Source organism: Elgaria multicarinata, chromosome 4 (assembly GCF_023053635.1).
Source record: "Elgaria multicarinata webbii isolate HBS135686 ecotype San Diego chromosome 4, rElgMul1.1.pri, whole genome shotgun sequence".
Lineage (NCBI taxonomy): Eukaryota > Metazoa > Chordata > Lepidosauria > Squamata > Anguidae > Elgaria > Elgaria multicarinata.
Window position 1 is genome coordinate 4,840,831 of NC_086174.1, and position 17,922 is coordinate 4,858,752.

Sequence of the window (17,922 nt, forward strand, 5' to 3'; positions counted from 1 at the left end):
TTTTTAAAACAACACCACCTTCACTTGTCTCCCATTCCTCCAAAGTCCTCGAAACAATGTTTAGCCTCACAACAAGTGCGAAAGCAAGGAAAACTCCATAGGGGAGTAAAAAATAGCCAAAGGCAAGGGTGGAACCAAGTAATCTTCAACAATAATGTTAGTAAAAGTTTTATTAAAGTGCCACCTGGCACTTTAATAAAACTTTTACTAATATTATTGTTGAAGATTACTTGGTTCCACCCTTGCCTTTGGCTATTTTTTACTAGCCTCACAACAATCCTGTGGAGTAGGCCAGCTGCTTCCCCTTCATAGAGCAACACATCCCAAGTTTTCCCTTAACCTCAGTGTCCGTGTCACCCCATGACCACCACAGCTTTCTGGCCAGGCCAGGAACTCCACCGGAGTTTCCCACCATTGCACAACACTGTTCCCCCACCTGTAGGATATGCCTTCAGTAGAATTGCAGTTTCCAAACTATGTTCAAAGGGAGTCTGGCTTTCCTTGGATGCTTATCAGAAGTTCCTTGGTAAGAAGACCAGAAATGGTGGCCAAAGGTCTCTGGAGGAAAAGTATTTTGCAAATCCTACCTTAAAATATGCCGCCATAATATGGTGTCATCGCATGAAACTGATTGGTGGGAGATTCAGGACAGATAAAAGGAAGCACATAGTTAAACAATGGAACTCACTACCACAAGATGTAGTGATGGCCACCAAGTTGGATGGCTTTAAAAGGGGGTTGGATAAATTCCTGGAGAAGGCTATCAAGGGCTACTAGTCCTGATGGCTAAGTGCTACCTCCTGTAATAAGCAATAAGCCTGTGTGCATCAGTCGCTGGGGAACATGGGTGGGAGGGTGGTGTAGCATTCATGTCGTGGGTTTCCCACAGGCATCTGCTTGGCCACTGTGTGAACAGAGTGCTGGACTACATGGGCCTTTAGTTTAATCCAGCATGGCTCTTTTTATGTTGTGATGATTTAGGGAACGTGTTCAGTTGATGCAGAGCGACAGTGAGGCCCAAGAGGCCTGAGTAGTGCTCTATGTGTGGGCTGAATGTGCACAGGTATTGTGCCTGAACAGGGAACTGCAACACATGGAGTGGGTGACGGGTGCGAGAAGATCAGGGGTGGAGCAGGCGGGACCAGGAATGAGCTCACTTCGCATGCTGCCTTCCCCGGTTCAGGCCTAGGCAGAGCGAATACGTCCCAGAATCCATTGCAGCACATAGGTGTTCAAAGCTTGCTTGGCAGATCCATCAATGTGCAAAAGGTTCTTTGAAGGCAGAAAGTTCGAAAACCACTGCACTATAGGGTACTGTTCTTAGGAGAGGGAGTTGGACGGCTGTGCCGAAATTCAGCAATTTTATTGCTGCCATTTCGTGTTGTTAGCCGCAGCATGGCCGGACCATCAGCCATTAGTGAGAATTACTCTGCACTACATTACTGTTAATCTGGTGCTTAATGAGTTAAATTAACAGTTACCTGCCTGAAATTGGTTGGCAGGACAGGATGGCAAAGTTCAGGCAACACGTTAGTCAACACAGTGTGAAAACTCCACTCAACGGTTGAGTTTCTAGCGGGTACTCCCCACCCAACATGCTCTAACTCCACCGTTGTGTGACTGTGGGCTACCATGGAGTTGAGTAAAATCCATCGCGACGTTGGACAGTTCCTCTACCTCTTTCTTCCCCCAGTCCTCCCAATGGTATCCCATCAGCCATTGCTGCTGAAAAACAATCCCAGCGGCTCTCCTAGAGCGGCACTCACTCCTTTTGACGCTCTTGCCAGGGAACTCTGTAGCCAGTGGGAAAAGTCAACGCAAACAGAAAACTCCACGGAGCCCGCCACACAACGGTTGTGCAGGAACTCTCCTCTGCACAGTGTGGATATTCTGCATGGAGCATTTTCCAAAAAAAAAAATCCACTGTGGGGTGGAGTTTTCCTGCCAGACAACACATTTCTCAACGGTGGTGTAAAAACTCCATCGTGGAGCTCTAAAACCACCACTGAGAAACGTGTTGTCTGAACTGGGCCGCTGTGAATGCAAGAGTTTTGCACGCTGCTTTTGCAAAGACACCACGTTGGCTGCCGGCTCACCTATTGGACAAGTGTGACGTTTGTCCATATAATTTTTTTTTATTATTTTACAAGTGTGACATTTGTCAAGGACGTATCCTGGTTCTGCAGAGGAGCTGAGTTGAGTTTGTTTATTTCGGTCATAGACCAGCGCAGTAGAAAACATCATCACAATAATATTAAAAAACCCAACATACAATAAAATACATACATAAAATACAAATTTTAAACAATCAACAATAAAAAAAAAACCAGGTGCCATTAAAAAGCCTTCTCATATGCTGTCAAATGACTGGGAGTAGAAGAAAGTCTTGTCCTGGTGCCAAAAAAAGACAATGTTGACACCAGGTGGGCTGAGAGACTGTGAAGAGCATTCCACTATAACCACCATTCTCACTGGGAAGAGCATTCCACTATAACAAGGGGGCCACAACCGAGAAGGTCACCTCTCATGTTACCATCCTCCGAACCTCCATCAGAAGGAGGGCCACAGGTGAGGACTACAGTGTCTAGATACGTTCATACCAGTTTGCAGAAAGAGCGAGCAAGTGACACTGCACTACAGCCAGGTCTTGACAAAGATTGGGGAAGGAGAAGCCACATAACTGGGCCTGGGAACAGTGGGGTTATGAAGAAAGCGGTAACAGTATGAGTCCCATGGCTTCAGAGAGACCCCAGATGGCTGAACCAGTGTAATTCCCGGCCATGTAACTTTTGCTCACAAATCTGCTCCTTCCTATTGCTGCATCAAACTACATTTCCATTTTACGCTGCATTTAAATAGTACTTCAAAATATATTTTTAAACACAGCTTCTCTCAAAAGGAACACCTTTTTGAGCGAAAAACTGCATCAGCATATTTGGGAAGTACAAACACTGGTGGGTAACTGAATTCTCTTTCACACATTTAGCCCAGGAGATGCAGATGAGGGGGGCCTGTATCAGATTGAACAAAGATCGAATTCCTCCTGCAACTCAAGCCGGAAGGTTGCCTGGTGAGAGGAATCATAGAGTCATAGAATAGTAGAGTTGGAAGGGGCCTACAAGGCCATCGAGTCCAACCCCCTGCTCAATGCAGGAAGCCACCTCAAAGCATCCCTGACAGATGGCTGTCCAGCTGCCTCTTGAAGGCCTCGAGTGTGGGACAGCCCACAACCTCCCTAGGTCACGGCTTCCACTGTCGTACTGCTCTAACAGTTAGGATGTTTTTCCTGATGTCCAGCTGGAATCTGGCTTCCTTTAACTTGAGCCGGTTATTCCGTGTCCTGCACTTTGGGAGGATCGAGAAGAGATCCTGGCCCTCCTCTGTGCAACAACCTTTTAAGTATTTGAAGAGTGCTCTCATGTCTCCCCTCAATCTTCTCTTCTCCAGGCTAAACATGCCCAGTTCTTTCAGTCTCTCCTCCTAGGGCTTTGCTTCCAGACCCCTGATCCGTCTCATTGCCCTCCTCTGAACATTCTCCAGCTTGTCTGCATCCTTCTTGAAATGTGGAGCCCAGAACTGGACGCAATACTCAAGATGAGGCCTAACCAGGGCCGAATAGAGAGGAACCAGTACCTCGCACGATTTCGAAGCTGTACTTTTATTAATGCAGCCCAAAATAGCATTTGCTTTTTTTGCAGCCACATCACACTGTTGGCTCTTATTTAGCTTGTGATCTACAACAATTCCAAGATCCTTCTCGCTTGTAGCATTGCTGAGTCAGGTATCCCCCATCTTGTAACTGTGGATTTGTTTTCTTTTTCCATGGGGTGGAACTTGGCATTTCTCCCTATTAAACTCCATTTTGTTGAGAAGAAAAATAGAGGAGTCTGGGATGTGGCAAGTGGGGTGGGAATCTATCAAAACCTGTCCCTTGTCCCTTGTCACATGCGTTGCTCATCAGGCGTATCGTGAGTCGAAAGATCCTCCCATGTTCATCTTGCCCGCACATACAGCCCTATTAATAGCACCTCCCCAGCGTGAACCATCCGAATTTCCATGTCACAATTATGATCATAATAAAGCAGTCCTAGTAAATGATGTTTATTTCGGGACACCGTGTTCCTCTTTTTCCAGTGTGTAGAGTCTGGAGCACGCTGCGTTGCCAAGGTTTTGCTGCCCCCACCACCACCACTGCCTGTACCACGAAAACAATCAACACAGAGAGAACCAGAAAGCTACTGACAAGTCTGCTACTTGTTCCTGCCAGGGGCACAGCTGTCATCCAGGGGCATTCCCCCAATTTTTTTTGTGGGGGGGGGATGGATGATGGGGAGATCTTTGCTTGGCCTCCCTAGCGCTGTCACATCTCCCAAAGGGGAGCACCGGTTTTCTTGCGTCACTTTCTTGTGTTGGGGGCAAGGCTTTCTCTGCACTGCTACTCAATGGACTTATTTTATCGTTTATTGTTATTCCCCGCCTCGATCAGAATGGAGAGGCGGGTAAGAATAATAATAATAATAATAATAATAATAATTATTATTATTATTATTATTATTATTATTATTATTATAGCACATTTCAGTCCGCTGGTATTCTGTTTTGATTTTATTTATTTATTACATTTAGAATCATAGAATAGCAGAGTCGGAAGGGGCCTACAAGACTATCGAGTCCAACCCCCTGCTCAATGCAGGAATCCACCCTAAAGCATCCCTGACAGAGGGTTGTCCAGCTGCCTCTTGAAGGCCTCGAGTGTGGGAGAGCCCACAGCCTCCCTAGGTCACTGGTTCCATTGTCGTACTGCTCTAACACTCAGGAAGTTTTTCCTGATGTCCAGCTGGAATCTGGTTTCCTTTAACTTGAGCCCGTTATTCCGTGTCCTGCACTCTGGGAGGATCGAGAAGAGATCCTGGCCCTCCTCTGTGTGAGAACCTTTTAAGGATTTGAATAGTGCAATCATGTGTCTCCTCCATCTTCTCTTCTCCAGGCTAAACATGCCCAGTTCTTTCAGTCTCTCTCCATAGGGCTTTGTTTCCAGACCCCTGATCATCCTGGTTGCCCTCCTCTGAACACGCTCTCTGGCCAGTGCACAGTTAAAACCATAAATATACAACTGATGGAGAAGCCAATTCATTGCAAAGGACTCAAGTTAAGCGACTCTAGCAAATGAGCCAATCTGCCTGCCTCTTTATTGTTAGGAATATTTTTTTGGTGTTTATATAGTAATTGGTCAAAACATTTTATATATACTATCTCAATAAGTACAACACTGTAAGGTAGGCAAGTGTTACTATTTATCCTTCAACTGAAGTTGCATCCAGGATGTCCAGGCTAAATGTACATGCTCTTCCAAGCGTATCTCCATTTCCCCCTTCCCCTCTCAGCCAATGACAGACAGACAAAGACTTTTCGGCCTGTCTTTTTTGCTGTCTGTGAAATTCGCACAGCTCAGTCAATCGCTGCTAGAAGCTTCACCACCAGTACAAAAACATTAAGTGCCACTTTATTTATTTATTACATATTGTCATCTTTTTGGTGCCAGGTCAAGACTTTTCTGTTCTCCCAAGCATTTAGCAATATGTTGCATTTAGCAACATGTTACTTCCCTTCTGAAATCTCTTCGTTGGCTTCCAATTCACTTCAGAATCCAATATAAACTTCTCCTGTTGACCTACAAAGCTTTTCACTGTCTAGCTCCTTCCTATCTCTCCTCTCTCATCTCACACTATTGCCCCGCTCGTGCTCTTCGCTCCTCTGATGCCATGTTTCTCGCCTGCCCAAGGGCCTCTACTTCCCTTGCTCGGCGTCGTCCATTTTCTTCTGCTGCCCCTTATGCCTGGAACGCTCTTCCAGAACATTTGAGAACTACAAGTTCAACCGCAGCTTTTAAAGCTCAGCTAAAAACTTTTCTTTTTCCTAAAGCTTTTAAAACTTGATTTTGCTCTGACTTTTATACTGTTAGTTTTACTCTACCCTGTGCCTGTTTGGTGCATTCTCTTCCCCTTCCTATTGTTTTATTATGATTTTATTAGAATGTAAGCCTATGCGGCAGGGTTTTGCTATTTTATTGTTTTCCTCTGTACAGCACCATGTACATTGATGGCGCTATATAAATAAATAATAATAATAATGTAACGAACCTGGGTCTGTTTTTTCGGCTCATCGTTTGTAAAGTTGTTAGAATGGTTTTAAATGAATGTGCATTTTGCATGTTTTTGTGGTTTTTAATTTTTGTATATTGTTTTTTAGTGTTTTTATCTTATGTGAACCGCCCAGAGAGCTTCGGCTATGGGGTGGTATACAAATGCAATAAAATAAATAAATAAATAATATTTATACTGCCCAGCAGTGTAAGCTCTCTGGGCAGTTTACAACTAAAACCCTAAAATCCAGACTAAAACTTTAAAATCACATAAAACCAGAATAAATTACAGTCCAGGGAAGGCTTGCTTAAAAAGATATGTTTTTAGGAGGCGTTTAAAAATTATTACATTTCCCGCCTCCCGAACCGCACGAGGGAGGGTTTTCCAGAGGGTGGGGGCTGCTACAGAGAAGGCCCCGCCATCGAGGTTCTTCGTGGTGACATTCTCTTCGTGTCAGGATGACGAGCAGGGCCTCCTCTGAAGGTCGTAGGCCTGGGTGTATATAAGGGAAGGCCGTCTGCTAGGTAGAATCATAGAATCATAGAATAGCAGAGTTGGAAGGGGCCTACAAGGCCATCGAGTCCAACCCCCTGCTCAATGCAGGAATCCACCCTAAAAGTATCCTGGTCCCAAGTTGTTTAGGGCTTTGTAAGATAATAGCAGAACCTTGTACATGGCTCGGTAGCTAACAGCCAGCCAGTGCATTTATTTTAAAACTGGTTTTATTCTTTCAACACTGGCTTTATCTTCCCCAAGCTGGTGCCTTCTAGATGTTCTGGACTACAAATCCCAGCATCCCCCAGGTTGGGGGATGGCTGAATTGGAGCACAATTCTATGCATGGTTAGACAAGGGGGGAAAGCCCTACAACTCACAGCATTCCTCAGCCAGCATGCCTGGCTGGAGTACGTTGGGAATTGTAGGGCGTTTTTCAGTCTAAAGATGCATCGGATTGGGTCCTTGGTGTATTATTACCTAGCATAATTTACAGGTTGCAGAATTTAGCAGTTTTGGAGCAGAATTTAAGCAGCATTTTTATTTTTAAAGTAGTAAGAGCAAAGCGTACACAACTAGCTCAGAAGGGTCAGTCTTTGTCTTTACAGGGAGCAGACAACTCCACTGGCTTCCTGTTTGTTTCCGGGTACAATTCAAAGTGCTGGTTATGACCTATAAAGCCCTCTACGGCTCGGGTCCAGGTTATCTGAAAGGCCGTATTTTCCCTTATGAGCCTGCCCGTGCTTTGAGATCTTCAGGGGAAGCCCTTCTCTCAGTCCCACCACCATCACAGGCACGTCTGGTCGGAACGCAGGAGAGGGCCTTCTCGGTGGCTGCTCCGGGGCTCTGGAACTTTCTTCCCAGGGAAGCTAGACTGCCTCCTTCCTTGATGTGCTTTAGGAGGCAGACTGATGACTTCTGTTCCGGCAGGCCTTTGGCGAATAATCAGGACCTCTGTCTGTGCCAACGACTTTTAAAACTGCCATTTTAAATGTTTAAATGTTTTAATATTGGAATATATTTAATATATTTTTAACTTCGTATATATCTATTTATAGGCTTTAAATTTGTATGTTTTAACTTTTGTAATGCCGCCTTGAGGCCCAGCATTGAACAAAAGGCAGGATATAATAATAATAATAATAATAATAATAATAATAATAATAATAATAATTGAGCCAGTGTGGTGTAGTGGCTAGAGTATCGGACTGGGAGTCGGGAGATCTGGGTTCTAGTCCCCACTTGGCCATGGAAACCCACTGGGTGACTTTGGGCCAGTCACAGACTCTCAGCCCAGCCTACCTCACAGGGTTGTTGTTGTGAGGATAAAATGGAGAGGAGGAGGTTTATGTACGCCGCCTTGGGTTCCTTGGAGGAAAAAAAGGCGGGATATAAATGAAATAATAAATAAATAAATAAATAAATAAATAAAAATAATTTATAAGTGAATCGTGCTACACGCGAGGGCACTCTCAAACGAAAGATACATTCTCAGGATGACAAAAAGGTGAAGGTACTCATGTTGATCATAAGAAATATTCCAAAATCCATGTTGCTGTAATACCTTTATTAGGCCATGCACACTCTGGGGCAAGGTGTTATAAAGGCATGAAGGTATTACAGCAACATAGATTTTGGCATCTCAAGCATGGTTGACGGAGACTAAAAGCAGACAAATGCTTTTAAGAGAGATGGAAGAAGCTTGAGAGACAGAGAGACTTCACATCCAAGGTGTGTGTGTATTTCTTTCGAACCCACTACCACTTCTGGCCAACCAGGTTGTGCAGGTTTTTGAAACAGTATAAAAACTTGCCAACCTGCTTACCAAAGGAGGGAATGGGATGAGCGTGCAAACCACGAGCAAACCAGCTCTGAAGCACCTATTGCCCACGTCCAAGCCACTGTTCCCTATCCACGCTCTGCAGGCCTGCTGTGCAGTTTCAGATTGCTGGCTTTTCAGAATACTATGTGCACATACACACAGAGAGAATGCGCAGAGAGAAAAGGAACATGCGCTCCATCTGTCACAAAGCACTAAAGTCCAGAAATAGCAATGTAATAAACACACACTCCATACTTGCTCGGTGACACACTCGGATCTCTAGTGTTAACATCCACAGCTGTGTTACAAGCAACCCCATGAGAAAAACCTTTAAAGGGCAAAACGCTGATTCCTATGCAGGAAAGACGCGGCCTCAATCCAGACATCACACACCGAAACCCAACAGTTCAGAAAATGTAAGCACGGTTTGCTGCAATGTCCGAATTAATGGCCCATGGCTTCTGACCGCCCAGCAAGGCAGAATTCGAATGCATAGTTTGAAGTAGTTTTGTGTGAGGTTCCAAGGGAAATCTTGAACCAAGATCTCCAGTGCCTTATTTCCTGCGCCACCAGAACTCTGTTGCGTAGGGTGACCATCTGAAAAAGAAGACAGGGCTCCTGTATCTTTAACAGTTGTATTGAAAAGGGAATTTCAGCAGGTATTTGTATATATGGAGAATCTGGTGAAATTCCCTCTTCCTCACAACAGTTAAAGCTGCAGGTGCCCTGCCCTCTTTGAAATCTGGTCACAGGATAGCTGCAGTATAGCTCCTGCAGCTTTAACTGTTGTGAGGAAGAGGGAATTTCACCCGGTGCGGCATGCATACAAATGACACCTGCTGAAATTCCTTTTTCTATGCAACTCTTAAAGACACAGGAACCCTGTCCTCCTTTTCATAGGGTCACCCTAACTGTTGCGTGACCCCACCAGCCTAGGCTCTCTAACTCAGGGACAGTCTCTCAGCTGCAGCACTGGCCAGAGATCTATCAGCTAACCTCGCAAGCTGATGGAGACACTCCAGGCCCATAAAACCTTCACCCTAACCCAGCTCCTGTTTGAGCAAACTGTTGCTTGCCTCTCCTGAAATCTGGCCTCTGGACCACCCATGACTACTTATACCTTTGCCTCTGGCGCATCTGAGTTGTGGCCATGTGGAGCAGGCTTGGCTCCCGCAGCAGCCCGTTGCAAGACTACACCCCAGCTAGTTTGCAAATCATGGTTTGTGCTAACTATGGTTTGGTGTTATGCCTGATTTCACAACCCATACTTTATGCCACCTTCCCCAACCTGGAGCCCTCTAGACACAATGGACTGCAACTCCTATCATCCCCAGCCAGCATGCCCTGGCTGGGAATGATGGGGTCTGTAGCCTGACATGAATGAAGAGCACCAGGATGTGGGAAAGTTGAACTAGTTTCATGATTTCAATTATTTTCAATATTAGATGGAGCTCAGAAACTGATCCCGAATGCCTATTGGTCACTACAACCCCTTATTAGTCCTACCCAGCAAGTTTTCAGTGTCGTCATGAAGAACAAGACAACATTATCCCCACAAAAGAACTTTCTCTATAAAACAACTTAGGGCAGGACTACACATGATGGTAGCTTGCGGCCAACCTGTGTCTTCAAAGGCATGTAAGTGATCTTGATAGGCTGGAGTGCTGGGCTGAAAACAACAGAATGAAATTTAATAGGGATAAATGCCAAGTTCTACATCTAGGAAATAGAAACCAAAGGCACAGTTACAAGATGGGGGATACTTGGCTCAGCAATACTACAAATGAGAAGGATCTTGGAATTGTTGTAGATCACAAGCTGAATAGGAGCCAACAGTGCGATACGGCTGCAAGAAAGGCAAATGCTATTTTGGGCTGCATTAATAGAAGTATCGCTTCCAAATTGTGTGAAGTACTGGTTCCTCTCTATTCGGCCCTGTTAGGCCTCATCTAGAGTATTGCGTCCAGTTCTGGGCAACACAATTCAAGAAGGACACAGACAAGCTGGAGCGTGTTCAGAGGAGGGCAGCCAGGATGATCAGGGGTCTGGAAACAAAGCCCTATGAAGAGAGACTGAAAGAACTGGGCATGTTTAGCCTGGAGAAGAGAAGATGGAGGGGAGGCATGAGAGCACTCTTCAAAGACTTAAAAGGTTGTCACACAGAGGAGGGCCAGGATCTCTTCTCGATCCTCCCAGAGTGCAGGACACGGAATAATAGACCCAAGTCAAAGGAAGCCAGATTCCAGCTGGACATCAAGAAAAACTTCCTGACTGTTAGAGCAGTACGACAATGGAACTAGTTACCTAGGGAGGTTGTGGGCTCTCCCACACTGGAGGCCTTCAAGAGGCAGCTGGACAACCATCTGTCAAGTATGCTGTAGGGTGGATTCCTGCATTGAGCAGGGGGTTGGACTCGATGGCCTTTTAGGCGCCTTCCGACTCTACTATTCTATGATTCTATGATTCTACTGCCAAATAGAAAGTTAATCAGCAGGAGATGGGGTGATTTCCAGTGGAGAAGAACCCATTTCCCAGGTCCTTTTCACCCTGTAATTGGGATAGTTTACAGGATTGGAGCCTAGCTATGAGAAAAGCTGCTAGGGGGGACGGTGGAAGGGTGCACATTGGATTTACCACTTCTGCCCCACTTCTCTGTTGGAAATTGTCAACACCTCCGCACCATTTCTGGCTTTTGGCAGTGACCTGTCTTCAAAGATAAAGGCCTGTTGCCCTCACCGTATCCTTAAAATAGCCCCTTTTAAAAACCTTGTTTGCTATTGCTGTTTTTCTCCACATCGCCTCTTTCCTCAGATAGATTAAATAATGTGAGGCCAGCATCCCAATGACATCACTTTCTTGCTTTTTTTCAATGTTGATACAAGAGATATCCATGATTTTACAAGATTACCAAAATAAATAAAAGCGCTGCAGCATCTTGGTGACTAGCGACTTAAATTGTCTCATTAGATTTCATAGGCAAGGACCCTACTTCCTCAGAGAAGGCGGCAGCTGTACACCCACTTGGCTGAGGATACTCTATAGTAAAACCGAGAAGTACAATCCGAGAAGTAAGAATAACCTAAATGTCGCCAAAAATAAATCCTAATAGACATAGTTCTGTGGTTATTCCGTGACAAGCACAGAAATTGTTATTAAGCACAGAGAAGAGTCAGAGGGGAAATGAATCTCTGGAAAAGCTAAGCAACTCTCAGCCTAGATGGGGGATTTTCTACGAACTTCACATGAGCTGTGAAATGTGATAGAATCATAGAATCACAGAATAACAGAGTTGGAAGGTACCTACAAGGCCATCGAGTCCAACCCCCTGCTCAATGCAGGAATCCACGCTAAAGCATCCCTGACAGATGGTTGTCCAGCTGCCTTTTGAAGGCCTCTAGGGGGGGAGATATTTAATATTAGGCACTTAATAATTATTTATGCAACAACACCACAGCTCATTGTACAACTTTGCTTTCACAGAAGGCCAAGTTGCTCTTTTTGTAATTCCAGACTTGGGCCCTTTCTACACCTAAGGGTTATCCCAGGAAAATGGAGGGATCGTCCCTGCCTGTTCCCGGGATCCCTGTGTGTGATTTGCATGCGCAGGGATGATCCTGGGATAAATGGCTGGTGTAGACATGCCCTTGGTGGACACAAACTGAATGCTACAATTGACTAAGACAGGCCGCTCTTTCCCATACAGGAAGCAAAGGACCAATAAAGAATGAAATTTAATAGGGATAAATGCCAAGTTCTACATCTAGGAAATAGAAACCAAAGGCACAGTTACAAGACGGGGGATACTTGGCTCAGCAATACTACAAACGAGAAGAATCTTGGAATTGTTGTAGACCACAAGCTGAATACGAGCCAACAGTGCGATATGGCTGCAAGAAAGGCAAATGCTATTTTGGGCTGCATAAATAGAAGTATAGCTTCCAAATCACATGAGGTACTGGTTCCTCTCTATTCGGCCCTGATAAGGCCTCATCTAGAGTATTACGTCCAGTTCTGGGCTCCACAATTCAAGAAGGACACAGACAAGCTGGAGCGTGTTCAGAGGAGGGCAACCAGGATGATCAGGGGTCTGGAAACAAAGCCCTATGCAGAGAGACTGAAAGAACTGGGCATGTTTAGCCTGGAGAAAAGAAGGCTGAGGGGAGACATGACAATACTTAAAAGGTTGTCACACAGAGGAGGGCCAGGATCTCTTCTCGATCCTCCCAGAGTGCAGGACACGGAATAACGGGCTCAAGTTAAAGGAAGCCAGATTCCAGCTGGACATCAGGAAAAACTTCCTGACTTTTAGAGCAGTATGACAATGGAACCCATGACCTAGGTGGTGGGCTCTCCCACACTAGAGGCCATCAAGAGGCAGTGGAACAACCCTCTGTCAGGGATGCTTTGAGGCGGATTCTTGCGTTGAGCAGGGGGTTGGACTCGATGACCTTGTAGACCCCTTCCAACTCTGCTATTCTATACTATTCTAAAGAAATTACTATTCTAGATAGTGCATAATTACTAGCTCGAGCTTTCTCCACCCAATCACCCTGGTCACTCCACTCATTCTTTGCCCCTGGATCCTTTTGCATTCTCAGAGCTACACCCACATCTCTACTACAAAAAAAACCAAAAACCAATATAGTCAGGTCAGGTTAGATCAACACCCCAGTTTTAACCCCAAATTCTGTCTCCGGTGCCACTTCAGAGGGAAAGGTGCAGGGCCAAATTTCCTTTTCATACACAAATTATCCCTCAAACTCTGGCCTGGTGTACAAAAGCAGGAGAATGAGGTGAGGGCAGAATGAACTACATCACTTCGTATTTCCGGTGGAGAATACCATTTTCAAATCCTCCTCCATGTAAGCCCACACTGTGGCGTTACTCCCCACAAGTCAATTCCAAATGTATGTCTGCGGTTTGTAAGTCTGTGGTTTTTAGAATGTTGGCCTGAGTGGGCGGAGTTAGAATGTCTGGGGAGTGGGGAGGAGTCCTATATAAGGGAAGGACGGAGGGGATTGAGAGAACTTTTCGGGGGGACTTGTTAGGGACTCTTAGAGTCTGTAGTGCTCTCTGTGTTTATGGTACTTAAGTTCTGGGAAATTTGAGAGTCAGTGTAGAGAGTGGTGTCTTTGGAGTGTGGTGTGCACGTAGTGGAAGTATATTAATAAATACTGAGCATAAAGAAAGTTCAAGAGTGATTGTGTGAGAAAAAGGAAAGCGCGTATGTGAATGAGTGACAGGATTGTATGAAAGGTTTCAAAAAGGTTTTTAAATGTTGTTATTTGAAACAAAGCTTATGAACTTTTAAAAATAAATTTTGATTGTTTTGTTTTTAAACTACCACAAAAATCCCACGTGTCTGTTTGGCATTTATCATCTTAAGTTTACACATGTAGCACCCACTCTGACAATCATTCACCTAAGTAGATATAACTCACAGCGCATTATTATATATATTAAGATCTTTCTCCATTTTAACCCCTTTCTCCACATAGTTTGGAGGAAGGTGGGCTTTATCCCTTGCCTCAGGCGTATCAAGCGGTGGGGCTTGGCTTGAGCAGGGAGTAGCTGCAGCCGGGTCTAGTGTTCAGAGCCTGTGTCGTGGCACACACGCACACAGAAATTATCACCCTGGGGTGGAAGGTTCTACCACAAGCCTGGTCTGGCGGTTTTTGAACGGAAGGGAGATTTTCATGTAGTGGAGCATTAAAAAATGTGATTGTGTAGTACAATGCTGTCCCTGCGATACAGCTCAGTGTTCTAGCACCACGTTCTATGGCACGCATAGATCAGTCTCTTATTAATCAGCGTCGCTTATGATGAGCAGGAATGTGGGCTCTCCCACACCGGAGGCCTTCAAGAGGCAGCTGGATAGCCATTAGTCAGGGATGCTTTAGGGTGGATTCCTGCATTGAGCTGGGGGTTGGACTCAATGGCCTCATGGGCCCCTTCCAACTCTACTATTCTCTGATTCTATGACAAAGCGGCTACATCAGGTCCATACAGGAGCTAGTCTACTGGGTGATAAAAAAGAAAAAGTGGGATTTCGCAAAGATAGAAAAACTAGATAAGACAGAAAAAGTAGATCGCATGTTTACTCTTGGACCAGCAGCCTGAGTCAACAAACAGGGCCCTTAGATCCCAACAGACGTAAGTAGGTACAGGAAATGCACTCGGATTCATCCTGCCATGTCACAGGTCAAAGACAAGGCCAGGAACAGAGGCAGCAGCCCTATACTGAGTCAGACCCTGGGTCCATGTAGCCCAGTACTGACGACACTGACTGGCAGCAATGGCTTTCCAGGGTTTCATGCAGGAATTTTTCCTGCCCTACGTGGAAATGCAGCAGACCAGACCTGGGAGCTTCTGCAGGCAAAGCAGGCGCTCTGCCACTGAGTTACACACTTTCTCCAGCCATTTTGCCTCCCCAGCTGGTTGGAACATGCAGTCCCTGGGAATACCTTGGGGCTGTTGCTGCAGGCACAACCATCACATTACGCGCAGCTATGTGAGAACAACCGTTGCACCCCGCCATCTTCTGCAACAGTGCAAGTGATCCTGTGCAGAGGGACACGCCTCTCAGTGCACAATGTGGGGCTCCCATTGACACCCTTCAAAGTACTGCTATTACACACAACTGCAATTGCGCCAGCCCCAAGAAAGGGGTTTGTTCTAGTTTGCTTTTGTAAACGGAGGGAGGAAGGGAGAACCCTGTAGGAGTGTGCAAAACAAAAGCCAAGCAGCAAGCGGTGAAACCAAAACAGGAGTTCTTAAATAGGGTGACCCTCTGAAAAGGAGGACTGGGCTCCTGTATCTTTAACAGTTGCATAGAAAAGGGGATTTCAGCAGGTGTCATTTGCATGCATGTCGCACCTGGTGAAATTCCCTCTTCATCACCACAGTTAAAGCTGCAGGAGCTGTACTAGAGTGACCAGATTTAAAAGAGGGCAGGGCTCCTGCAGTTTTACCTGTTGTGATGAAGAGGGAATTTCACCAGATGCTGCATGCATAACAAATGACACCTGCTGAAATTCCCTTTTCAATACAACTGTGAAAGATACAGGAGCCCTGTTCTCCTTTCCATATGGTCTCCTTATCTTAAAGAACGTTATTTCGATAAAGCTTTCTTGAAATAATGCTTAGGAATTTACTGTATCCATATAAGGAACTAAAGCTGCTTTTTGAAACTGCCCTCAGGAAGGACCCAGGTTGTTTCTGGAGTCCGAAACGCGTTGGCTTGTCGGAATAAACATTATTTCAAGAAAGCCTTATAGAAATAACATTCTTTAAGGACTCCTGTTTCGGTTTCACCCCTTGCTGTTGGACTTTTTTTTTTTGCACACTTGCTTTTGTAAACCCCAGCTAAGGTTCTGAGGAATCCAAATTGTGCACAGAGTCCCTCGTGATGCTTGGAATTCTACATGTCTCTCCGATGGCTCAGTACCAGGCAGTAAAGAGCTTGAAGCTAAAATAGCCTGGTATAGAATGACCCTATGGAAAGGAGGGCAGGGCTCCTGCATCATTAACAGTTGTATAGACAAGGGAATTTCAGCAGGTGTCATTTGTATACATGCAGGGCTTGGTGAAATTTATTTATTTATTTATTTATTTATTACATTTTTATACCGCCCAATAGCCGAAGCTCTCTGGGCGGTTCACAAAAATTAAAACCATCGTAAAACAACCAACAGGTTAATAAAACAATCCACAGGACGTAAGGCATGAAATTCCCTCTGCATCGCAATAGTGAAAGCTGCAGGAGCCCTGCCCTCTTTTGTATATGGTCAAGAGGTCAGGGCTCCTGCAGTTTTCACTGTTGCGATGGAGAGGGAATTTCCCCAGGTGCTGCATGCATACAAATGACACCTGCTGAAATTCCCTTTTCTATGCAACTGTTAGAGATACAGGAGCCCGATCCTCCTTTCCATGGGGTCACCCTAATGACATATGTGCAATAGCTGAAGACTAGCAGCCCTGAATTTAAGTCAAATTCTTATAACACCGCAGGTGTAAGTCTCCTCTAGTGTAGAACTTGCCTGAATAGAAAGGGGGGAAGGAGAAGAACTTCCTCCATCTTGTGGAAGCGTTTTGTCTCCAGAGTCTTCCACCATTTCCACCTGGACAAGCCCAGTCATCCACCAAGCAAAACCTAAGAGGCCCACCGCCTCCTTCCTTTGACCAGCCTTCCATTAACTCCTAGGCCTTCTCCCTTTTGCCAGAGTCAAAGACGACGGGCCTTACCTGCCACAGCAAGTCCTTCCCTTTGAGGAACTCCTGCTGCTGTTGCGCGATGGTGACCCCCAACACCAGGGTGTGAATGCCGCAGGAGACGGCCGAGATGAGGACGATGGGCGTGAGGCGCAGGGGGAGGGTGATGAAAAAGGAGAAGACGAAGAAGGCCTGCCAGCCAACCGTGTCGCTGGCCTCGTGGTAACGGGAGAAGTTCAGGCCCAGGTAGCAGAATATCTGGGCGGCTATGAGTATCCACAGGACGTAAGGCATGAACTTCCGGGTGACGCGATCTGGCAGGAGCTCATACTTGCATAGGACAAAGAGGAGGATCTGGGCGGCCAAAGCCACGGAGGCGGCTAAGGTGGGGGGCAGCTTCTCCGCGGTGTACCGCACAGTGCACATGATGATGATGTAGCAATCGAAGAGGGCAGCAAAGACCACCAAGACCAGCAATGTCTCGTGGCGCTGCCGCCGGAAGTAGGTCTGGTAGAGGTTCTCCAGGGACTCCGGGGCAAACGTGAGGCGCATAAAGCGCGGCAGGCACAGGCACGAGCCGGAGTTCCTCACGGTAACCTCATGGGTCCGTCCTACCCCGTGCTCGGGGTCGGAGGGCAAGCTGACCGAGTAGTCTGCAGAATACTCCGCCGAGTATTCGGGCTCGGAGAAGGCCCTGTTCCGGGGCATTCTGCTCGTTTTCGCCAACCAACCCGCAGAGAATTTGTGAAGAGGACCTGCCTAAAGGCCAAAAGTTACCTCAGCGACGATCCGTCTCCCATGAACACCAGGCGAGGGGCAGGTCAAGGCATGGAGGCGTCAGGAGCCGTTATCCATGGCCTTCTTCCGACGTCCTTCGCCGTCCAACACATACAGGCCCCTAATGGAGAAAGGAACATCCTGATAGCACAAAAACACACACAACAACAACACGTCCTCCATTTTGCCCACTTCCGCCCTAGTGAACCGAACGCTGAATTCCCACACGCCGGCTGTGAGCCCTCCCACCGCCCTTTCAAACTTCACCCCACCGTTTGTGCGCTAAAAATAAATTAAAAACTAACATGTTGTTTTTTTAAAAAACGAAGACATAGCTGGCCAGGCAGCAGAGAATTTTTTTTTTTAATCAAACACTCTGTCTCTCTACCCCTCAGTTTCAAGAATTAAAGGAGATTCCCCACCCTCACAAAGATGAAAAGGGTCCTTGAAGATGGAGTTGATTCCCCTGAAAATA

General features: G+C 46.0%; 1 protein-coding gene across 1 annotated transcript in view; it reads right to left on the bottom strand.

Moving 5' to 3' along the window:
• ADCY3 (adenylate cyclase 3) overlaps nt 1-17,563 on the bottom strand; it is a 123,645-nt gene extending 106,082 nt beyond the window's left edge. Inside the window, exon 1 of the mRNA XM_063123784.1 lies at nt 16,704-17,563. Within this exon, the coding sequence (XP_062979854.1) occupies nt 16,704-17,378 (675 nt within the window). The 5' untranslated portion in view covers nt 17,379-17,563. The remainder of the gene's footprint in view (nt 1-16,703) is intronic.
• Nucleotides 17,564-17,922: the final 359 nt, after the last annotated feature.